General features: G+C 43.6%; 1 protein-coding gene across 1 annotated transcript; it reads left to right on the top strand.

The window, feature by feature from the left end:
* Nucleotides 1–1290: 1290 nt before the first annotated feature.
* On the top strand, nucleotides 1291–24710 carry LOC310771897 (RNA polymerase II elongation factor ELL2-like; the record flags this gene model as incomplete). The annotated part of the gene is made up of 8 exons (XM_083664399.1): nucleotides 1291–1529; nucleotides 6598–6722; nucleotides 11926–12040; nucleotides 12391–13129; nucleotides 22810–22861; nucleotides 23518–23689; nucleotides 24139–24183; nucleotides 24600–24710. Coding segments are annotated over 8 exons (1598 nt in total), but the record flags the coding sequence as incomplete, so codon positions are not given.

Genomic DNA, 24710 nt, shown 5'->3' on the forward strand with positions numbered 1-24710 from the left:
GTGCAGAGACATGCACTGGCAAGCAAGCTGTGGTTCTCTTTCATTTCAATTTTCTTCTATTCCTCCCCAACCTTTGGCGTGATTATGCAATAGTTTCTTGGCACGACTTTAGACCCCCTGTCAGTGCTGGAGCTGCAGGGAGAAGGGAGGCGGTTCAGGCCAGTTTGACCGGGTGTATTTAGCAACATCAGCTCTTTAGGTGACTTTGCAACATATGTGTCCATAGGGACTCACATTTAATAGCAGTGCTCTGCATTCCCTTTTCTGCCTCAGGAGGTGCTCAAAAACACACAGTACATATTATCAGGCATGCCAAAACCCATCCAGCACCCCATAAATCTCACACCCATCATTATGACGTAATTGAGTGTTTTTAACGATGATTTAACGGCAGGTAGCAGACTAATGATCATGGATAGCGTTATTATCTCCTGGCAGCAGGCAGCACATGCCTCCGTGGTGCTGAGCCTTCTTTTCCTGTGCCGCTGCTGCCCTGCTCTGACCTTCAAAGCACAGCTTAACATGTAATGGGATTAGCACAGAGAGAGAGAGAGAGAGATGATGGCTTTCACTGCCCCAGCATATGCTCTGAGCAGGGAGCTCAGCAACCATGAGCGGGGCAGTTACATCCAAAGACTAATAGCCACTCAAAAGCATGAGGAAAACATTTATTACACAATCTTTTGCTAAATGTTTTCATGTTAACCCATTGATACCTGATGCAGCATTTGTGTGTGTATCCCTTTAAGACCGCAAACCGCGTGACGCGGTTCGCGGTCTTAAAGGGATACACACACAAATGAGGGATATACACGCAAATGCTGCATCAGGTATCAGGTGATGGTTTTAAATGGAGGCTTTGAACCGGAGGTGTCTCATCTCACCAACATGACGATGTGAAATGTAGCGTGTAGCGTGTTTGCGTGACGCATTTCATTTCAGTGAGCTTTCCTCGCTCAGCTCTTCAGGGCTTCTGAATTAGTTCCAGTAGCCTTAAGCCTCCGTCTCTCTAAATGTCAGAGAAAACTCTGAGCATCTCCTGTAGATTACTTGTGGATTACTAAAAAAAACACCCATTTGAAGTACAAGAAGGTGTTTTTCTTGTAAAAACTAAACTAAACACAACATTCATAGACATTAAAGTTTGACTTGATATTCTGTAGAGTTTAGGGGAAGGTGATCCTAAAGTAACTGATTTAAAAGAAATGAATCGCATCACTGAGTTTTGTTATTCATGAATTACATTCCTGATTGGCAGTAATCTGTAGCAGAACCCTCTCGTGTGTCCAGGTAAATGCGTGAAGTTCCAGAAGAGGCCTGCATCTGTGTCTGTGTCTGACGGCAGCCTCCTGAAGCACTCGCCCAACACGGGGGGGCGGAGCAGCGCCGCAGCCCCGCCCCCCCTCAAGCCCCGCCTCATCCACCTGCTGGCTCTCAGAGCCTACAGGAGGCCAGAGCTGCTGCTGTGGCTGGAGAGGGAGAGAGCCAGTCCCAAAGACAAGGCCGAGCTGGCCACTGTGCTGGACCAGGTATGCACAAATAGATGCTCGCTCTCTCACTCACTCACACACACACACACGCACGCACGCACGCACGCATGCACGCGCACACACACACGCACGCACGCAGAGCAAGAGAAGATTTGCCATTTGAGCGTGTGTGTAGTTGTAAGTGATCAGCTCTACAGAGGAAGAGTGGGAGTGTGTGTGTGTGTGTGTGCGTGCTCTACAGAGGAAGAGGGGGAAACCTTACTGACGGAAGCGAAGAGCCAGTCCTGCTTTAAGTGGACTGTTGATCTCATTTAGAGCTGTTTACTGTATGCTGTTTTCCTGTATACATTTTTGACTACTTCCTAAAGTGTGTGTGTGTGTGTGTGTGTGTGTGTGTGTGTGTGTGTGTGTGTGTGTGTGTGTGTGTGTGTGTGTGTGTGTGTAATTAGGTCGGCGCTGTAATAGTCTCTGCTGAGATTGTGTGTTGGCTGTGGGGCGGGTGGGCTCTGTCAGGAGGCCTCTGAAGGAGATGGATGTCCTCAGATAAATGCAGTCTGGCTAGAAGCTACATGATAGAGGAGGCTAAAGTCACTGTAGATAAATGCAGTCTGGCTAGAAGCTACATGATAGAGGAGGCTAAAGTCACTGTAGATAAATGCAGTCTGGCTAGAAGCTACATGATAGAGGAGGCTAAAGTCACTGTAGATAAATGCAGTCTGGCTAGAAGCTACATGATAGAGGAGGCTAAAGTCACTGTAGATAAATGCAGTCTGGCTAGAAGCTACATGATAGAGGAGGCTAAAGTCACTGTAGATAAATCCAGTCTGGCTAGAAGCTACATGATAGAGGAGGCTAAAGTCACTGTAGATAAATGCAGTCTGGCTAGAAGCTACATGATAGAGGAGGCTAAAGTCACTGTAGATAAATGCAGTCTGGCTAGAAGCTACATGATAGAGGAGGCTAAAGTCACTGTAGATAAATGCAGTCTGGTTAGAAGCTACATGATAGAGGAGGCTAAAGTCACTGTAGATAAATGCAGTCTGGCTAGAAGCTACATGATAGAGGAGGCTAAAGTCACTGTAGATAAATGCAGTCTGGTTAGAAGCTACATGATAGAGGAGGCTAAAGTCACTGTAGATAAATGCAGTCTGGCTAGAAGCTACATGATAGAGGAGGCTAAAGTCACTGTAGATAAATGCAGTCTGGCTAGAAGCTACATGATAGAGGAGGCTAAAGTCACTGTAGATAAATCCAGTCTGGCTAGAAGCTACATGATAGAGGAGGCTAAAGTCACTGTAGATAAATGCAGTCTGGCTAGAAGCTACATGATAGAGGAGGCTAAAGTCACTGTAGATAAATGCAGTCTGGCTAGAAGCTACATGATAGAGGAGGCTAAAGTCACTGTAGATAAATGCAGTCTGGTTAGAAGTAGGGATGGGCATTTCTAGCAAAAACACTATTCGAAATTCGCTGGCCAAATTCGAATTTAATTCGAATTTCGAAAAAAAAAAAAAAATGTAAAAAAAAAAAAAAATTTTTTTTTTTTTTTTGTTTTTTTTGTGTGAGTGAAATGTTGCATTGTCTCCCCTGATTCTAAGTCTACGGCTTTATTAATTAATATAAAAAGCTTCTGCTGTGGATTTTTAGCTCAAACAAGCATTGCACCACTGAAGTAAAGAACATGTTACATGACATTGACATTTTCGAAAATAAAAAACAGTTTTGAGTGGTTCATTAAATATTTAGTAGGCTCAGGTCTGAGTGCCAAAGGGGTGCCAAAGTCACCCCCTCTCCCTCTTCATGGGATTTCATCTGCCATTAATTTTTCCATAAACCTTGCTTAAAATGCTTATAAAAATTGTTTTACTTGCTCAAACCAAGCGATTTGACTATACTTAGAATCAGGGGAGACAATGCAACATTTCACTCAAATTTTTTTTTTTTTTTTTTTTTTTTTTTTTTTGAATTTCGAATTTCAATAATAAAAGTCGACCTTGATAATAACAACGATTATTCGAAAATTCGAAATTCGATGCCCATCCCTAGTTAGAAGCTACATGATAGAGGAGGCTAAAGTCACTGTAGATAAATGCAGTCTGGTTAGAAGCTACATGATAGAGGAGGCTAAAGTCACTGTAGATAAATGCAGTCTGGCTAGAAGCTACATGATAGAGGAGGCTAAAGTCACTGTAGATAAATGCAGTCTGGCTAGAAGCTACATGATAGAGGAGGCTAAAGTCACTGTAGATAAATGCAGTCTGGTTAGAAGCTACATGATAGAGGAGGCTAAAGTCACTGTAGATAAATGCAGTCTGGCTAGAAGCTACATGATAGAGGAGGCTAAAGTCACTGTAGATAAATGCAGTCTGGTTAGAAGCTACATTATAGAGGAGGCTAAAGTCACTGTAGATAAATGCAGTCTGGTTAGAAGCTACATGATAGAGGAGGCTAAAGTCACTGTAGATAAATGCAGTCTGGCTAGAAGCTACATGATAGAGGAGGCTAAAGTCACTGTAGATAAATGCAGTCTGGCTAGAAGCTACATGATAGAGGAGGCTAAAGTCACTGTAGATAAATGCAGTCTGGCTAGAAGCTACATGATAGAGGAGGCTAAAGTCACTGTAGATAAATGCAGTCTGGCTAGAAGCTACATGATAGAGGAGGCTAAAGTCACTGTAGATAAATGCAGTCTGGCTAGAAGCTACATGATAGAGGAGGCTAAAGTCACTGTAGATAAATGCAGTCTGGCTAGAAGCTACATGATAGAGGAGGCTAAAGTCACTGTAGATAAATGCAGTCTGGCTAGAAGCTACATGATAGAGGAGGCTAAAGTCACTGTAGATAAATGCAGTCTGGCTAGAAGCTACATGATAGAGGAGGCTAAAGTCACTGTAGATAAATGCAGTCTGGCTAGAAGCTACATTATAGAGGAGGCTAAAGTCACTGTAGATAAATGCATGGTGAGACTCTCAGGTGGGCTCCATCCACACTAACGGCAAAGCAGTGTTTTAAATGGAAACCGCTCTGTCCACACAAGCGTTTCAGCTGTGGTCCAGAAAACGTTCATACTAACATGCCTGAAAACACATATCACATGACCATTCACGTACACTGGACATTTGTGCCAGTGTAAACAGGAAGCAGTTGTTGTTTTTTAACGGGAAGAAGATTGTCTAACCACTCGGTTGGTTTGCGAAGCTAAGTGACTAAAACTCATTCTGAGCTGTCTTAAGTCCGTCTTTTTCTCGTCTTTCTCATTTATCTTTATGGATTATATTGATGCCGAATTGACAAGAAGATTGTCTACATATGATGCCTTTTATCTTGTGTTTCTAGAGGTATGTGTTTTATGGACATGTAAGGAATTTTTAATAGATCTCATTCTTAAAGGGAGTTTGGTGCGGAGAGTGCAGGGAGCTTCAGTTTAATTCAGACTACCGGTACTAATAATGTTTTTAACGTTTTTCTCACCACTACAGAAACACTAGGTTCTGCTAGTATGATGAGGTTGTGTTGATGTTGACTGCTGTTAGTTATTGGTTTGATTCATGGCTTAATAAAATGTGCAGTGTAGGCCTATGTACTGTAATTGTACTCTAAATAGTTGCCCTTTGTGTGCGTGTTATTTTAACCACTTTCCTAATTAAACATGATGTGTTTACTCTTTACCATCCACACTACAACGCAAAGCCGGAGTTTTAGAACTGATCCGGGCTCAGCAGCAGTGGATCACTTCTTATCCTGTTTGGCAGGTGGGAAACACCGGGGTAGTGTGGACGCAAGGCTTAACTGTAGCAAAAGCTCCGCAGTTTCAAGAACGAAAATCTGTTATTCTAAATTACTGTTGTGAAAATGATGAGCAAATTGCATGGTGGTTTTGTTTTTCTGGAGGGGGCCAATTAAATAAATCATAAAAAATTGAAAAGTGTGGCTAATTATCCTGCATCCCATTATGCATGTGAGCATTTCTGAATAATTCATCAGTTGAATGAATACTCATTGGACTGATTTGAAGGATCAAAGCTGGGATCTGCACTGTATGTTGAGAAATAGCTTAACATGATGGTCTAACAAAGATGAAGCCACACTACAAACAAAATAGACCCATTACTGTATTCACCTTATTCTTTGCCCATATAGTACAAGGACGCTTCTGCATGAAGTCATTTCGTAATCGTCTTTCCGGTTTTAAACACGGAAGTAGAGTACGCCTACCGCAGTCATTTAGACTTGCCAAAAAGCCGTTTTCAAGCTAAAAAACCCCCAAACTGTTTTAAAGTTTTAATATTTGTCAGGTGAGAACGTAACATATATGTGACCAGTTTATCAGAATAACGCCTATTGGAAATCCTTAACGAGCAGCGAGGACCGGGAGCGCTGACTGTGCTGACACCGGTCGGACTAGCTATCTGTCAAACCCTACTGTAGTCCAGCTACTGGCAGTGAGGAAACACTGTCGACGTGCTTTTGTAACTGACGTTAAATGCCGACCGGGTACAGCCATCGGCTCCTCGCAGCAGTAACGTTATGAACATGTAACTGAAGTTGGCCGCAGTGTAGCTTAATTCTGAATGTTGCCAAACTTCATTCATACTGATGTTTTATTTTGGAAATGGCCGCCAGCTAGCGCTGAACCGGAAGAACAAATACGTTCCGTCGAACGCGGAAGAGAGAAAAAGTGGGCGTGGTGAATAAGAAGTTCCTTTGACTGGTAATAGACATGCAGTGGAATGGCTACAGTACAGCTGTAATCACACGACAGGCTGTCAAAATAGCCCACCATTTAATTGTTGCTCAAATCGTATCGCCCATCTATTAACATGGGCGAGAGTCGATCCGGCAGTTTCACCGGATCCACAACGCAGTCATAACGTATCTGGTGTGCATTGCCTGTTACTTCTGATGGATGTTGAGGAGTGCCATGAAGTGAACTCAGGATATGTAAGGTAGCCTCACACAAGAACAAAGCCTCAGATTGAACTCTACATGTCCTAATGGCTGTTTTGATGTAGATATGGTCAAACTAAACTCTGATCTTCTGGGATGAGTGAAAGACTTGTAATGAGAGCTGAAGGTGCATGACCTTGTGCTGTGCCATGTGTTTCAGGTGGCCAGAGTGAATCCCAAAGACAGCAGCTACCTTCTGAGGGACGACCTCTACAGGCATGTGCAGAGGGACTGGCCAGGCTACTCCGAGGAGGAGAAGCAGGTGGTCAGTCGCCTGCTGGCCAGGTGGGTCCAGGCTCTGTTACGACACATTATTCATATTGCGTTTCCCTTCTTTTAATATACATGTTATAGCTGAAATTAAAGCCGCAACGATTAATCGATTAGTTGTCAACTATTCATCGTCAACTATCTCATCTCATCTCAGGACTGTATTATATATATATATATATATATATATATATATATATATATATATATATATATATATAAGTAATATAGCACTCGAGCTGCGTGTGTTGTGGCATATATCCCGCTGCTCAGCAGTTATCCCACTCGGCCGCAAACGGTTTCCAAGTATGATAATATAATAATAATAATAATACTATAAGTCCGACTGGCATGGCATTCTGATAGTCAGTTGAAACACTACTGTAAGGCGGGACCTCTAGCAAGAAGATAGACGTGCGGGTGATTTGATTGGATCGTTCTGGAGACTGAAGTTGATATTGGCCAATCCTGGCGCTTGCTGAGAAGCTGAGAGCTTTCTGCAAAGCCCGACACCAACTAACGTTACGTCTTATTTAGAAATGCAGGGTTAACAGCCTTTTTTTTGCAAAGAAGACATTAGCCCGCGTCTATTCTTGTACAAAACATAATTTTCTGCGAAGTATTAGTAAAGTTATAAGCGAAGATCGATTCACAAGGATCTGACAGCTGTCTCCGCCATTTTGTTTTTTCTACATTGTCATTTGAGGTAACCAAAGCCTTTTAGTAAGAGAGTTGCTTCTCATAACCCATGGCCATGGGTTATGGCCATGGGTTACGGTATTTATACCATGGCTGTGAACCAATCAGATTGCTTGATTTGAGAGAGCCGTTTTATAAATATATATATATATATATATATATATATATATACCGTAATTTCCGCACTATAAGCCGCACCGGAGTATAAGCCGCAGCAGCAAAATTGCCTGTTTGTTACATATATAAGCCGCACCGGACTATAAGCCGCAGGTGTTTTAATGTTTTTTTTTTTATTTTATTTTTTTGTTTTTTTTTATTGTGTTTTAATGTTTAATTACCATATGTAAGGGTTCATGCACAGAGGGGATTGTCGGGAAAGAGATGGCTGTTTGAGGAAGCTCCCATTTATTAACATTTCAACAAAACAACATAACACAACACCACCTGTGTTTTTTTTTACAGTGCACACAGTGTCTGCGGTGTGGTGAAAAGAGGGCAAGAGAGGAAATTAAAACAGAAGTGGATTTATAGTTAGAAAGAGTGCTAAAGAAGAGAGAATTTTTTTTTTTTTTTTTTTTTTTTTTCTCGAAAAAATCCATAGATAAACCGCACCGTTATATAACCCGCAGGGCCAAAAAACGGGGAAAAAGCCACGGCTTATAGTCCGAAATTTACGGTATATATATATATACGGTATATATATATAATCGTATATATTATATATAATGAGGGGGAGAGGTTTGTCCTCTCTGAGTGCCTTCTAGTTTCAATTGGATTTCAAGGATATTAATGTAAGACCAAGTTATTGTGCTTGGTCACATAATGTTCTTAGATGGTAAAAGGTCCTTTTTACGAAAGGCCGTTAAAATCCGAAAGGTTGGGTTTTACCAAGTAATTGGTTTATGGCTCCGTGCTGTCTCTGTGTAATTAATTTGGACATTTCATTGCCTGAAGGAACATGATTCCAGATGCAGAAAAGACAAATAGTCTGACAGCAATCCAAGAAAAACACAATAATCATAATATAGCGGTCTGCGCCGGTCTCCAATCAAAACATGAAGTGACACGCCTTTATCATATCCTGGCCCAAGTGTCACAACAACATTGTCCTCCTGAGAGAGACGGGTGTGTTTCACTGCTGTACTGCTGGTCAGGCTTTAACCCATTGATACCTGATGCAGCATTTGCGTGTATATCCCTCATTTGTGTGTGTATCCCTTTAAGGTCTTAAAGGGATACATACACAAATGCTGCATCAGGTATCAATGGGTTAAGCTCAGGGCTGGTCAGGCTTTAAGCTCAGGGCTTTACTGCTGAACTCTCTGGTTTATCACTCTGCCCTGCAGCCCATTACAGGGCGTAGCTTCCATCTGTGGCCTGGACATCTTTTCACTACAGGAACACTCAAAATGCTTTTGAATCCATCTTTGTTTATAAGAAATGACAGAAATGACCATGTGACCCCACACCCACCACTTCAGAATTGTGGAACAATTAATTACCGTATTTAGGTCAGAAGAGTGTCTTGTTTTTGTGTCACGGCAGAATAACAGTAAATGGTAAATGACACCTAGTTTTGATTTTAATACTTAAAGGAACACTCTGCCCATTTTCAACCAGCTTTGTATCATTAGAACATCAGTAGTATATCAGAAAACTGTAAACGGTTTTGAAGTCTGTCATTTAATTTGACAGTTATTGAGTGTTAAAGTGTGGACCAGTGACATCACTGGTCCACACTAACTCAAATTAATAACTCATTAACTCAAATCAACTCTCAATAACTGTCAAACTATTCATCATTCATCTAGTTTGACAGTTATTGAGAGTTGATTTGAGTTAATGAGTTATTAATTTGAGTTAGTGTGGACCAGTGATGTCACTGGTCCACACTTTAACACTCAATAACTGTCAAATTAAATGACAGACTTCAAAACAGTTTACAGTTTTCTGATATACTACTAATGTTCTAATGATACAATGCTGGTTGAAAATGGGCAGAGTGTTCCTTTAATGGAGCCGTCTACAACAAAATGTCAGATCAAAATGAATTCTTCATCTCACACAGTTGGGCCCATAGTCTACTTAAATATAATATTCTGTCAATAGTTCTTTTTTGGAATGGCTTCTTCTAGGGATGCACCGATTGCCATTTTCTTGGCCGATTCCGATTTCCGATTTTTGAATAGTCTGACTTGCCGATACCGATTTTTGCCGATTCCGATTTTTTTTTCTAAAAACAACAATTGACAGCTTACACAAACGTTTTTGTAACTTTGTTTGAAAATTAAGATTCATAGAACAATTCTTACATCTAATGGGGATCCAAATAATCTTATCTTATCTTATCATTTGCATGAAGTAGGACCATCTCACTCAAACACATCTCAAAATAAAAGTGTTCCAGGTTAGGCTACTGGACAGAGCTTTTTTGTGCAAATACAATGAATACAAAAATTTAATTAAATCCAATAGCCTATATCCCACAGCTATCATGCATTTACTTTTCCAAAAGAAAACAGGTGCAACAGAACATCAAAATGATCCATGGACAAGGAGTTTATAGACTGGCTCCAGACCAGTCCTCTTGAGTAGAGGGGAAATGAGTTTATGAGTTACAGTAACGATCTTCAGTCTGAATATCAGACGGAGTTTACACACAGTCCGAAGTTTGGTATGCGTATTTTTATCTGCCATCCGAAAAAATATCGTCACGCACAGAAATCCTTGCACACTTGTGAGTCCGATGCATTTTTATTATTATGTCCGTCGTTCTATTTGCAATACGAAACAAATAGTCTCTCCTGTATCTACGTTACAACATGACTGACAGGCTGAGGCACCAGCGCTGATGTGGAATGGAAAAGGCAGGTCGGGGAATGGTGGACACAATGCTCGCGTTCACCTCGCCAAGTCGGCTGTGCACTGTGGCCGGGTGCAGCAGCACTGCTTCCCGGGTAGAGAGAGCAGAGAGAGGGGGGCCAGTGAGGTGAAGCGAGCCGCTCAGACTGGACTCCAGCCGAGCGGGACTCGGCCGCATCTCTGTCTCCACGGCTTATTTTCGACTTGCATGTGTGACAAACTGCGAGATTTGTCTACTTCACTGACGGTGAAAAAAATCCACAACGAGGAAGGTATGCTGGCGTGTGTGGTGTGGTGGCTGGGTGCCTGTCTCGGTGCTTTGGGGTGCGCGCACGTCATGTGAAAATCGGCTCACAGAATCGGCTATTTAGAGTGACCGGCGCAGTCCACCGATCGAGGCCGATCACGTGAAAATCGGCCATTTCCGGTCACGTGCCGATCGATCGGTGCATCCCTAGCTTCTTCTGATGTTTTCACAATGCCTTGTTTTGCAGGCAGTAATGAAGTTATGAAAATCCTTAGAGGAAAAAGAAAAAAAACATAACCAAGTACAAATCATCAGACTCTTATTAAAAAATAGACCGGCCTCAGAATAATAACGATAAATCAGAACAATGCCCAGGCATAATTTCGTCATCACTGTCTACAGTACCTTCAGCAACTATAACTCTCCCTCATCCACAACTCTCTACTCAGCACTCCCAAACAGCTCCTGCATGTACCTACTACACACCGTAGCTTTATCACATGTGCATGCTTAAGGTCCTTACACACCGGGACACTTTTGTTTTCCGTGCGATTAATTCCCACGTCAATAATATTTTTCGAACCTATATCAGTCAATGCAACCGTGCAAACCAATGCAACCGTGCATACCAATGCAACCGTGCAAACCAATGCAACCGTGCAAACCAATGCAACCGTGCAAACCAATGCAACCGTGCAAACCACCAATGCAACCGTGCAAACCACCAATGCAACCGTGCATACCAATGCAACCGTGCATACCAATGCAACCGTGCAATTCAATGCAACCGTGCAAACCAATGCAACTGTGCAAACCAATGCAACCGTGCAAACCAATGCAACCGTGCATACCAATGCAACCGTGCATACCAATGCAACCGTGCATACCAATGTAACCGTGCATACCAATGCAACCGTGCATACCAATGCAACCGATACCAATGCAACCGTGCATACCAATGCAACCGTGCATACCAATGCAACCGTGCATACCAATGCAACCGTGCATACCAATGCAACCGTGCATACCAATGTAACCGTGCATACCAATGCAACCGTGCAAACCAATGTAACCGTGCAAACCAATGCAACCGTGCATACCAATGTAACCGTGCATACCAATGTAACCGTGCATACCAATGCAACCGTGCATACCAATGTAACCGTGCAAACCAATGCAACCGTGCATACCAATGTAACCGTGCAAACCAATGCAACCGTGCAAACCAATGCAACTGTGCAAACCAATGCAACCGTGCATACCAATGCAACCGTGCATACCAATGCAACCGTGCATACCAATGCAACCGTGCATACCAATGCAACCGTGCAAACCAATGCAACCGTGCATACCAATGCAACCGTGCATACCAATGGCAAAGTTTCGCTGACCGTCCCTCCTGTTTTTCAGGAAGCTGCAGCTGCACAACACCTGCCAATCAAGGAATCCCCCAGCAAACCAATCTGTACAGAAAGCTTCAGAGGAGTCCACACTGCATCACAGCACAGGGACAAATCCTGCAGTGGTAAATCCACCTTGTCTTTCTGAATATCTGTGAAAGTGACTACTAAGTATGAACTTGATTGTTATCTTGTATGTTCTGTTTAACTTAACATCAGCGTCGGAATGACAAGCCATTTTTGCAGGTTGTGCTTAGTATGGATACATTAACCCATTGATACCTGATGCAGCATTTGCATTTATATCCCTCATTTGTGTGTGTATCCCTTTAAGACCACGTGACGCGGTTCGCGGTCTTAGAGGGATACACACACAAATGCTGCATCAGGTATCAATGGGTTAATGTATCATTTGAGAGATGAGATAAAGGTTTCTCTACCTCTTTTTCCCCCTCCATCATTTTATCTCTCTCAGAAACGCCCAGTGCCTTTGGACCCACTGGAAAGCCAGGCAGTTAAGAGACAGAGACTGGCAGAGCAGAGGCTCCAACAGCAGCCACCTGTAAACGGACTCTTAAACAATAAAGGAGGACGAGACAACGCACCTCCCACCCTCAACCCCTCCCTCCATACAAAAACAGAGTTTCATAGGACAAATAACCATGTTGGGAACCAAAATGGCTGCCCACTTATGCACAAACTGTCCAGCGCCTCTGACACACCTGTGTTGGAGACCGGGAAGCCAGGGCCCAAAGTGAGCAGCCAACCGCCGCCGCCGCAGACGAACTCTAACTGCACACAGCAGCAAGTTACCAACAGCCACCAGGTGAACTCTAACTGCACACAGCAGCAAGTCGCCAACAGCCAGCAGGCGAACTCTAACTGCACACAGCAGCAAGTCGCCAACAGCCAGCTGGCGAACTCTAACTGCACACAGCAGCAAGTCGCCAACAGCCAGCAAGCGAACTCTAACTGCACACAGCAGCAAGTCGCCAACAGCCAGCAGGCGAACTCTAACTGCACACAGCAGCAAGTCGCCAACAGCCAGCAGGCGAACTCTAACTGCACACAGCAGCAAGTCGCCAACATCCAGCACAGGAAGAAGAAATCTAAAAAGCACAAAGACAAGGAGAGGGAGCGCTTAAAAGACAACCAGAGCAGCGAATGGTTGGAGAGCAGTCCTGATCTCAAGCAGAACCCTGACAAACTTGACAGTAAGGTCCTCTTTACATCACATTTTCCTCTTGATCACAGATTGGCCTTCATATACAGTTTGCTCACAGGCTAACCTTCATATACAGTTTGCGCACAGGCTAACCTTCATACAGTTTGCTCAGAGGCTAACCTTCATACAGTTTGCTCACAGGCTAACCTTCATATACAGTTTGCTCACAGGCTAACCTTCATATACAGTTTGCTCACAGGCTAACCTTCATACAGTTTGCTCAGAGGCTAACCTTCATACAGTTTGCTCACAGGCTAACCTTCATATACAGTTTGCTCACAGGCTAACCTTCATACAGTTTGCTCACAGGCTAACCTTCATACAGTTTGCTCACAGGCTAACCTACATATACAGTTTGCTCACAGGCTAACCTTCATATACAGTTTGCTCACAGGCTAACCTTCATATACAGTTTGCTCACAGGCTAACCTTCATATACAGTTTGCTCACAGGCTAACCTTCATATACAGTTTGCTCACAGGCTAACCTTCATATACAGTTTGCTCACAGGCTAACCTTCATACAGTTTGCTCAGAGGCTAACCTTCATACAGTTTGCTCACAGGCTAACCTTCATATACAGTTTGCTCACAGGCTAACCTTCATACAGTTTGCTCACAGGCTAACCTTCATACAGTTTGCTCACAGGCTAACCTTCATATACAGTTTGCTCACAGGCTAACCTTCATATACAGTTTGCTCACAGGCTAACCTTCATATACAGTTTGCTCACAGGCTAACCTTCATACAGTTTGCTCACAGGCTAACCTTCATATACAGTTTGCTCACAGTCTAACCTTCATATACAGTTTGCTCAGAGGCTAACCTTCATATACAGTTTGCTCACAGGCTAACCTTCATATACAGTTTGCTCACAGGCTAACCTTCATATACAGTTTGCTCACAGGCTAACCTTCATATACAGTTTGCTCACAGGCCAATACCAACACATAGATGTCGTATTCAGGGGTGTTTAGAAATGTGCACCATGTTCACATTTCCTGTTTAAAGCTAGATGCTTTCCTCCTTTTGTGCATTACGTCGACTCCCATGTGAGTCTGTGGCAGCAGATCGGAGATATCACTTTATTGCTTCCAGATGGGGACTGTTTTTGTGTGAATATTGTAGCATAAGGCAAGTTGGCATACCCCTAAAAACACCCTTTGTTATTGTCTGGCTGTGAAGCGACTGGTTCCCTGAGTGAATCTCTTGCACACAGGGCTACAAAATAACATGTTACCACACAGGCTTGGAGCAGATGACCAGTGGTAATTCTCTGTGTGTGGTCTGCCTCTTGAGTGAGTGTTTGTTTGACTGTCCATTGGTGCACTTCTACTGTATTATCTCATAAGCCCGTCTGTGTTTGCTCCCTTAAGCCCATTCTCCTGAGTCCTCAGTGTGTTCTTCTCCTGAGTCCTCAGTGTGTTCTTCTCCTGAGTCCTCAGTGTGTTCTTCTCCTGAGTCCTCAGTGTGTTCTTCTCCTGAGTGCTTCAGTGTGTTCTTCTCCTGCTTCAGTGTGTTCTTCTCCTGAGTGCTTCAGTGTGTTCTTCTCCTGAGTGCTTCAGTGTGTTCTTCTCCTGAGTGCTTCAGTGTGTTCTTCTCCTCAGTGCTTCAGTGTGTTCTTCTCCTCAGTGCTTCAGTGTGTTCTTCTCCTGAGTGCTTCAGTGTGTTCTTCTCCTGAGTGCTTCAGTGTGTTCTTCTCCTCAGTGCTTCAGTGTGTTCTTCTCCTGAGTCCTCAGTGTGTTCTTCTCCTGAGTGCTTCAGTGTGTTCTTCTCCTGAGTGCTTCAGTGTGTTCTTCTCCTGCTTCAGTGTGTTCTTCTCCTCAGTGCTTCAGTGTGTTCTTCTCCTGAGTCCTCAGTGTGTTCTTCTCCTGCAGTGCTCAGTGTGTTCTTCTCCTGAGTGCTTCAGTGTGTTCTTCTCCTGAGTGCTTCAGTGTGTTCTTCTCCTGCTTCAGTGTGTTCTTCTCCTCAGTGTGTTCTTCTCCTCAGTGCTTCAGTGTGTTCTTCTCCTCAGTGCTTCAGTGTGTTCTTCTCATCAGTGCTTCAGTGTGTTCTTCTCCTCAGTGCTTCAGTGTGTTCTTCTCCTGCTTCAGTGTGTTCTTCTCCTGAGTGCTTCAGTGTGTTCTTCTCCTGAGTGCTTCAGTGTGTTCTTCTCCTGAGTGCTTCAGTGTGTTCTTCTCCTGAGTTCTTCAGTGTGTTCTTCTCCTGAGTGCTTCAGTGTGTTCTTCTCCTGAGTGCTTCAGTGTGTTCTTCTCCTGAGTGCTTCAGTGTGTTCTTCTCCTGAGTGCTTCAGTGTGTTCTTCTCCTGAGTCCTCAGTGTGTTCTTCTCCTGAGTCCTCAGTGTGTTCTTCTCCTGAGTGCTTCAGTGTGTTCTTCTCCTGAGTGCTTCAGTGTGTTCTTCTCCTGAGTCCTCAGTGTGTTCTTCTCCTGAGTGCTTCAGTGTGTTCTTCTCCTGAGTGCTTCAGTGTGTTCTTCTCCTGAGTGCTTCAGTGTGTTCTTCTCCTGAGTGCTTCAGTGTGTTCTTCTCCTGAGTGCTTCAGTGTGTTCTTCTCCTGAGTGCTTCAGTGTGTTCTTCTCCTGAGTGCTTCAGTGTGTTCTTCTCCTCAGTGCTTCAGTGTGTTCTTCTCCTGCTTCAGTGTGTTCTTCTCCTCAGTGCTTCAGTGTGTTCTTCTCCTGAGTGCTTCAGTGTGTTCTTCTCCTGAGTCCTCAGTGTGTTCTTCTCCTGAGTCCTCAGTGTGTTCTTCTCCTGAGTGCTTCAGTGTGTTCTTCTCCTGAGTGCTTCAGTGTGTTCTTCTCCTGAGTCCTCAGTGTGTTCTTCTCCTGAGTGCTTCAGTGTGTTCTTCTCCTGAGTGCTTCAGTGTGTTCTTCTCCTGAGTGCTTCAGTGTGTTCTTCTCCTGAGTGCTTCAGTGTGTTCTTCTCCTGAGTCCTTCAGTGTGTTCTTCTCCTGAGTGCTTCAGTGTGTTCTTCTCCTGAGTGCTTCAGTGTGTTCTTCTCCTGAGTGCTTCAGTGTGTTCTTCTCCTGAGTGCTTCAGTGTGTTCTTCTCCTGAGTGCTTCAGTGTGTTCTTCTCCTGAGTGCTTCAGTGTGTTCTTCTCCTGAGTGCTTCAGTGTGTTCTTCTCCTCAGTGCTTCAGTGTGTTCTTCTCCTGAGTGCTTCAGTGTGTTCTTCTCCTGAGTGCTTCAGTGTGTTCTTCTCCTGAGTGCTTCAGTGTGTTCTTCTCCTGAGTGCTTCAGTGTGTTCTTCTCCTGAGTCCTCAGTGTGTTCTTCTCCTGAGTCCTCAGTGTGTTCTTCTCCTGAGTGCTTCAGTGTGTTCTTCTCCTGAGTGCTTCAGTGTGTTCTTCTCCTGCTTCAGTGTGTTCTTCTCCTGAGTGCTTCAGTGTGTTCTTCTCCTGCTTCAGTGTGTTCTTCTCCTGAGTGCTTCAGTGTGTTCTTCTCCTGAGTGCTCAGTGTGTTCTTCTCCTCAGTGCTTCAGTGTGTTCTTCTCCTGAGTGCTTCAGTGTGTTCTTCTCCTGAGTGCTTCAGTGTGTTCTTCTCCTGAGTGCTCAGTGTGTTCTTCTCCTGAGTGCTCAGTGTGTTCTTCTCCTCAGTGCTTCAGTGTGTTCTTCTCCTGAGTGCTTCAGTGTGTTCTTCTCCTGAGTGCTTCAGTGTGTTCTTCTCCTGAGTGCTTCAGTGTGTTCTTCTCCTGAGTGCTTCAGTGTGTTCTTCTCCTGAGTGCTTCAGTGTGTTCTTCTCCTGAGTGCTTCAGTGTGTTCTTCTCCTGAGTGCTTCAGTGTGTTCTTCTCCTGAGTGCTTCAGTGTGTTCTTCTCCTGAGTGCTTCAGTGTGTTCTTCTCCTCAGTGCTTCAGTGTGTTCTTCTCCTGAGTGCTTCAGTGTGTTCTTCTCCTGAGTGCTCAATGTGTTCTTCTCCTGAGTGCTTCAGTGTGTTCTTCTCCTGAGTGCTTCAGTGTGTTCTTCTCCTGAGTGCTTCAGTGTGTTCTTCTCCTCAGTGCTCAGTGTGTTCTTCTCCTGAGTGCTTCAGTGTGTTCTTCTCCTGCAGTGCTCAGTGTGTTCTTCTCCTGAGTGCTTCAGTGTGTTCTTCTCCTGAGTGCTTCAGTGTGTTCTTCTCCTCAGTGCTTCAGTGTGTTCTTCTCCTGAGTGCTTCAGTGTGTTCTTCTCCTCAGTGCTTCAGTGTGTTCTTCTCCTGAGTGCTTCAGTGTGTTCTTCTCCTGAGTCCTCAGTGTGTTCTTCTCCTCAGTGCTTCAGTGTGTTCTTCTCCTGAGTGCTTCAGTGTGTTCTTCTCCTGAGTCCTCAGTGTGTTCTTCTCCTGAGTGCTTCAGTGTGTTCTTCTCCTGAGTGCTTCAGTGTGTTCTTCTCCTGAGTGCTTCAGTGTGTTCTTCTCCTGCTTCAGTGTGTTCTTCTCCTGAGTGCTTCAGTGTGTTCTTCTCCTGAGTGCTTCAGTGTGTTCTTCTCCTGAGTGCTTCAGTGTGTTCTTCTCCTGCTTCAGTGTGTTCTTCTCCTCAGTGCTTCAGTGTGTTCTTCTCCTGAGTGCTTCAGTGTGTTCTTCTCCTGCTTCAGTGTGTTCTTCTCCTCAGTGCTTCAGTGTGTTCTTCTCCTGAGTGCTTCAGTGTGTTCTTCTCCTGAGTGCTTCAGTGTGTTCTTCTCCTGAGTGCTTCAGTGTGTTCTTCTCCTCAGTGCTTCAGTGTGTTCTTCTCCTGAGTGCTTCAGTGTGTTCTTCTCCTGAGTGCTTCAGTGTGTTCTTCTCCTGAGTGCTTCAGTGTGTTCTTCTCCTGAGTGCTTCAGTGTGTTCTTCTCCTCAGTGCTTCAGTGTGTTCTTCTCCTGAGTGCTTCAGTGTGTTCTTCTCCTGCTTCAGTGTGTTCTTCTCCTCAGTGCTTCAGTGTGTTCTTCTCCTGAGTGCTTCAGTGTGTTCTTCTCCTGAGTGCTTCAGTGTGTTCTTCTCCTGCAGTGCTTCAGTGTGTTCTTCTCCTGCAGTGCTCAGTGTGTTCTTCTCCTGAGTGCTTCAGTGTGTTCTTCTCCTCAGTGCTTCAGTGTGTTCTTCTCCTGAGTGCTTCAGTGTGTTCTTCTCCTCAGTGCTTCAGTGTGTTCTTCTCCTGAGTGCTTCAGTGTGTTCTTCTCCTGCAGTGCTCAGTGTGTTCTTCTCCTGAGTGCTTCAGTGTGTTCTTCTCCTGAGTGCTTCAGTGTGTTCTTCTCCTGCTTCAGTGTGTTCTTCTCCTGAGTCCTCAGTGTGTTCTTCTCCTGAGTCCTCAGTGTGTTCTTCTCCTCAGTGCTTCAGTGTGTTCTTCTCCTGAGTGCTTCAGTGTGTTCTTCTCCTCAGTGCTTCAGTGTGTTCTTCTCCTGAGTGCTTCAGTGTGTTCTTCTCCTGAGTGCTTCAGTGTGTTCTTCTCCTGAGTGCTTCAGTGTGTTCTTCTCCTGAGTGCTTCAGTGTGTTCTTCTCCTGAGTGCTTCAGTGTGTTCTTCTCCTGAGTGCTTCAGTGTGTTCTTCTCCTGAGTCCTCAGTGTGTTCTTCTCCTGAGTGCTTCAGTGTGTTCTTCTCCTCAGTGCTTCAGTGTGTTCTTCTCCTGAGTGCTTCAGTGTGTTCTTCTCCTGAGTGCTTCAGTGTGTTCTTCTCCTGAGTGCTCAGTGTGTTCTGTGGCTGATTGACTGAATAACATCTCCAGCAGCACGTAGGTCTCTAAGCCCAGCTGTCTCCTGACACCCGCGGGCTCAGGGCTCGTCTGCACAGAGGCGTGTGGGCAGACATGCTCACGCTCTGCCCTGCAGCAAAACAAGAGGGAGGAGGAGGAGCAACTGTTTTTAAGAAACATTTTAACTGTAGGCAACTTTCCTCTGTCACTCCCTCTAGCTTTGAACTAGTCTCGCTTTGAACTGAATATGTTTGAACTGGATCGATCTCACCCAGTGTGCGCAGTTATATATTATATATATATATATACATATATATATATATATATATATATATATATATATATATATATATATATATATATATATATATCCACCTGCTAAATATAACAAGGACTTCATCAATGACTTTTCTGACTTCTTGGCTGGAATTATGCCAAAATATGACGGCGTTCTAATTGTCGCAGATTTCAACATCCACGCCTGCTGTCCTTCTAGGCAGTTAGCCAAATACTCTTTAAACCTGATTGACTCTTTTAATCTTGTGCAGTCTGTGATAGGTCCTCGATCTGGTTTTATCATGTGGTCTACCTCCTGTTTTTAACATTGAAGTGTGCGATGCAGTCTCCTCTGATCACATGTCTGTTTTATTTGAGATTTCTCTACCCTGTCATAAACCTAAACAGTCTGCCGCAGCTTGCTTGTCTCGTGTAGTTAACCCTTCCGCTGCTGTTCCGCTCTCAGCTGCTTTTAAAAGTCCCACTGAGACTCACTCTGTACTGAGGAGCTAACCGCTCTATTTTATTCCACTTTGCCGTAACATTCTTGACACTGTTGCTCCATTCAGAATCATGCGTCCCAAACATAAACTCCAACCATGTTTGAATGACACTGTCAGACGAGAATGCAGGAGAGCTGAACGCAAATGGAAAAAGGACAAGTTACGCAAGTGTCTTTTATTATGTTAAAGGCCAGCTGGTGTAAATACCAGAAAATCTTTAAAGCTGAAAAGACCAAACGTCTTTCTGATATTATCTCTAATATTTGTCACAGACCTCGTGTTCTTTTTAGCACTATCAACAATTTTCTTAATAACCCCCAATCTGTCTGTCTTGAAGATTCCTCAGAAACCTGTGAAAAATCCCTTCGCTTTTTTTCTTCTTATGACTTCTTCTGTCCCTGTCTTCTTATGACCCTTCTGTCCCTGTCTTCTTATGACCCTTCTGTCCCTGTCTTCTTATGACCCTTCTGTCCCTGTCTTCTTATGACCCTTCTGTCCCTGTCTTCTTATGACCCTTCTGTCCCTGTCTTCTTATGACCTTCAGGCTAGTGCCTGCAGGTGTTGATTTAATGTTGAAGTGTTGAAGTGTAGGGTTTGCAGTGTGAACAGTGTTGAAGTGACTGCTACCCACAGTCCTTCAATACCTTCTGTCCCTGTCACCTGCTCTGCTGTTTTTAACCAGTTTGAGTCTGTGTCTCTGTCAGATTTAAACCTTCAGGCTCTCCCCCCTCACCTTTTTAAAGAGGTTTGTGATGCAATCGGACCCGACATCCAAATAATAATAATAATAAATATAATATAAATAGCCCCCTGGCCTCAGTTCCCACTAGTTTTAAGCATGCTGTGGTGCAACCTCTAATACAAAAAATCCAATCTGGACTCCTCGGTTTCCCCCCCATTCCAGACCAATTTCCAAACTCTCATTTCTTTCATTTTATTCTTTAGAGAAGGTTGTACTCACACAAGTACAATCTTTTTTAGATTCTCATGGCATTCTTGAGGTGTTCCAGTCTGGTTTTAAAGCCCTTCACAGCACTGAAACGGCACTTTTAAAAGTTTTTAATTCTCTTTTTTTAACTAGTGACTCCGGGGACTCTGCTATTCTTATGCTTTTAGACCTCACAGCTGCATTCGACACAGTGGACCATACCATCCTGCTCTCCCGCCTGGAGCACTGTGACGGCAGCAGAGGCACTGCCCTGGAGTGCTTCAGGTCCTACCTGTCTGACAGACATGTTTCTGTCAGCCTTGGTGACACCGAGGCCCCGTTCCAATACCCATACTTCCATACTATTTAGTAGGCAAAAAAAGATTTAGTATGTCCCAATACATAGTATGTCAGATGCAGTATGCCAAGAGTACCAGGATGTTGTACTACATCAGCTCCTATTTCGGAGTATGCATCGATGCATGCTGCTTCAGCCAAACTTCCCCACAATCCTTTGCGCAGCAGGAAGTTATGTCTTCTTCTTCTTCTTCTTCTAATGTTTTATGGCGGTTGGCAAACAACTTTTTGTGCATTACCGCCACCTACTGGAGTTACGTCGCACTGACTGAGCTGCGTGTTCATGAATGAGATAATTAACTTTAAGAAAGCCTTGAAATATGTTAAAACCAAACAAGCATGGTGTGTACCAAAACATGCATATCTTGATTCCTGTTTAGATCTCTGACTTAATGTTTTTGCTTTATTTATTTTATTTTGTTTATTTGATTGTCTGTTCCAATTTTGTAAATGTTTAGTCTGAATTTTTTGTATAATGTACTGTTTGTTACTGCCAGACTTTGTTTATTGAATAAAAAAAAAAAAAAAAAAAAAAAAGAAACTCAAATGTGGCGCTGCGGACGTCGGCGGAAGTGAGCAAGAGGTCGGAGTTCAGGAAGCTCACGTGACGACAGATGTAGTGTGTCCCAATAGTATGCATTTTGCATGCATGCTGCACACTACAATCCATACTTTGTGAGGGCAGCGGCAGTACATACTACAAGAAAGAAGTACAAGTATGGGTATTGGAACGGGGCCCGAGTCTTCCTCAGCACCCCTTCCCTGTCGGGTCCCCCAGGGTTCCATTTTTGGGCCAATCCTCTTTGCTCTCTACCTACTTCCCCTAGAGTCCATTCTCAGGAGGCACGGCATCTCGTTCCACTGCTACGCGGACGACACGCAGATGAACCTTCGCCTGAAACGCGCGGATGCCAACTCCCTAAAGTTAACCCTTTGTTGAACTGTCTAAACGACATCACAGCATGGATGGATGGCCATTTTAATGACAGTAAAAGTAAAGTGCTGATGTTTGGGCCCAGTGGTTCCCCTCACATGGACTTGGGCCCCCTGGAACCACTTGTAAGACCCACTGTCACAAACCTTGGTGTGAAAATGGACAGTGATGTTAAACTTGACAAACAGATCAAATCTGTGGTTAAATCAAGCTTTTTCTAGTTGAGGCTTTTATCTAAGGTCAAGCCTTTTTTTTTTTTTTAATCTTTCTGTGACCTTGAGAAGCTCATTCATGCTTTTATTTCAAGCAGATTGGATTACTGTAAGGCCTTTATGTTGGGGTTAGCCAGGCCTCCCTCTCTCGCTCGCAGCTGGTCCAGAATGCTGCAGCTCGCCTTTTGACAGGAACACGCAAGCATGAGCACATCACCCCTGTGCTGGCCTCCCTCCACTGGCTGCCTGTGCGTTTTAAGATTTGATTGTTTGCTTTTAAATGGCTAAATGGGTTAGCCCCAACCTATCTCTCTGAGCTTTTAAAACCCTATGTCCCATTCAGGTCACTCAGGTCCTCTGACCAGTCACTCCTGGCTGTCCCAAAGGCAAGGCTTAAGCTCAGGGGAGATCGTGCTTTTGCAGTTACACCCCCCTCAAACTGTGGAAGGAGCTGCTTCTGCATGTTAGACTGGCCCCCACACTGCCTATCTTTAAATCTCACCTCAAAACACACCTCTACTCCTTGGCGTTTAATTGACTCAGCTATGGGGGTTGTTTTTATTTCATTGTTATTTTATTTGAATTTCTGTCTGACTACCATTAGTCCCTGTGTCTGTCTATTATTTTGTCTGTGCTGAGTATTTTCTTCTTCACTCCTATTTATTTTTGTCTTTTGTTTGAGTGCGCAGCACTTTGGTCAACTGTGTTGTTTTAAATGTGCTTTATAAATAAAGTGGATTGGATGTAAGCATGTAGGCAATGACAAAGTGTCATTGGGATGGCTGTGTTGAGTTGGCTCAGGCTAATGTCGTTTGCCTTTTCTCTGTGCATTTGACAGATCCTGACATCCCAAATGCTGCGGCCTCTGAGGAGAAGCCGGGTTACATGCTGTGAGTGTAAACAGATGATTTATGATGATTTTGTTTTGTTGTCCCACATGCTGTCACTGCCACAATAATGTCTACGATATTTTAGATTATATTGGCTTTTCAATGTGTTGGTGGCAAACGGCAGGTTTAGATGAGCAGGCTTGCTGAGCTACTGCTTCTCCATCCCCAAGAGTAATTATTAGGAAATGTCAGATCAATTTGCTCTTTTTTGCTGAATGGTCAAAAACAAGTTAGTAGAGAGAAATTGCATGCATGCATGTATGTATGTACAGTATGTATGTCTACTGAAAAATGCAAGAATTGTCTGTGGTGCCAATACATTCACATAAAAACAGTATGGCACTTTGCTGCCACCTTGTGTGTAAAAAACGGTACAGCACAAAATTAAGAAAATAAAAAAACACTCTTTGAGATAGATAGAAATTCAGAAAATAAAGATACAATTGTGGACTAGAACAATTATCTTCATCACTTTTAGCAGGAGAAAAATAATGAAAGAGGGAAGAAGGATTTAGGTGTTAATGTTATTCCACATTAAACAGTAGTTGGATAAATTGATCAATATGATCTTCCTGTGATGTTCTTCAACATAACGTCACAAGTGTGTCATGGCTATCTGTATAAATAGGAGAGTTTGTCCATGTCTCTCTGTTTAGTACATACAGCACCATAACTAGTGTGGAGCAGCGTCAGAGGTATCAGGACGACTTCTGTGCAGAGTACGACGAGTACAAAGACCTCCACTCCAGGATCGCCACCATCACTCACATGTTTGTTCAGCTGGGATCCAAGATCAAGACCCTGTCCCCTGGCACTCAAGAATACAAGGTACACACACATATGCTGCTCATACACATCTGAATGAGTTAAGGTACGCACACACACACACACACACACACACACACACACACACACACACACACACACATGCTCATATACATCTGAATGATGTATTTATGCTCAGGTGAATCTGTAAAGCCACTGGGCTTTAACCCATTGATACCTGATGCAGCATTTGTGTGTGTATCCCTTTAAGACCGGGAACCGCATCACGCGGTTCGCGGTCTTAAAGGGATACACACACAAATGAGGGATATACACGCAAATGCTGCATCAGGTATCAATGGGTTAAACCATATACAGTATATGTGCATATTAAATGCAAGCATGTACACATACTGCTATTGAGTATGCTCACAGTGCTGATCTGTGGTGGGAGTTGTTTTTTGTTATCTGAATATTTCCTGTTTAATTGACTGTGTTTTGTACCATTTTAGATCATGGAAGACCAAATACAGGAGAAGTACAAAAAGTACAGAAAGGTAAAACTAATCTTGAAAAAATGTAGCTCTGTATGCTAACCTGTGCTATAATCTAATCTACCTCACTCCATTTTACATCGACATGAAATGCAAAGAAATCCAAGAAAGGAAATGTGTTTATGTGTTTATTCCGTATGGTGTTGGAAATACATAAAACATTTAATCTGAAAACACAAGACGGGTCAAACAGCTCGCAAAAGGCTAGTGAAAATCAAACTTGTTCCGAAAACTTTAATGGCGGACGAAAGTTTCGTAGTCAATGTGTAAACATGAGTGACACAACATGAGGTTGAATTTGTTTTAAACGTGTGACAATTTCGGACTAAAAATACAGACTTGGTGTTTTCCTTTTTTAAAGGTCCCCCAGGATATATATATATAAAAATAAATAATAATCCTTTCTCCTGTCTCTGCAGAAGTTCCCAGGCTACCGGGAAGAGAAGAAGCGTTGTGAATATCTCCATGAGAAACTGTCGCACATAAAACGGCTCATCGCAGACTATGATGTCACTCAGGCCTCTTCATAG

The sequence above is a fragment of the Poromitra crassiceps genome (assembly GCF_964638095.1).
Source record: "Poromitra crassiceps genome assembly, contig: HAP1_SCAFFOLD_1466, whole genome shotgun sequence".
Lineage (NCBI taxonomy): Eukaryota > Metazoa > Chordata > Actinopteri > Beryciformes > Melamphaidae > Poromitra > Poromitra crassiceps.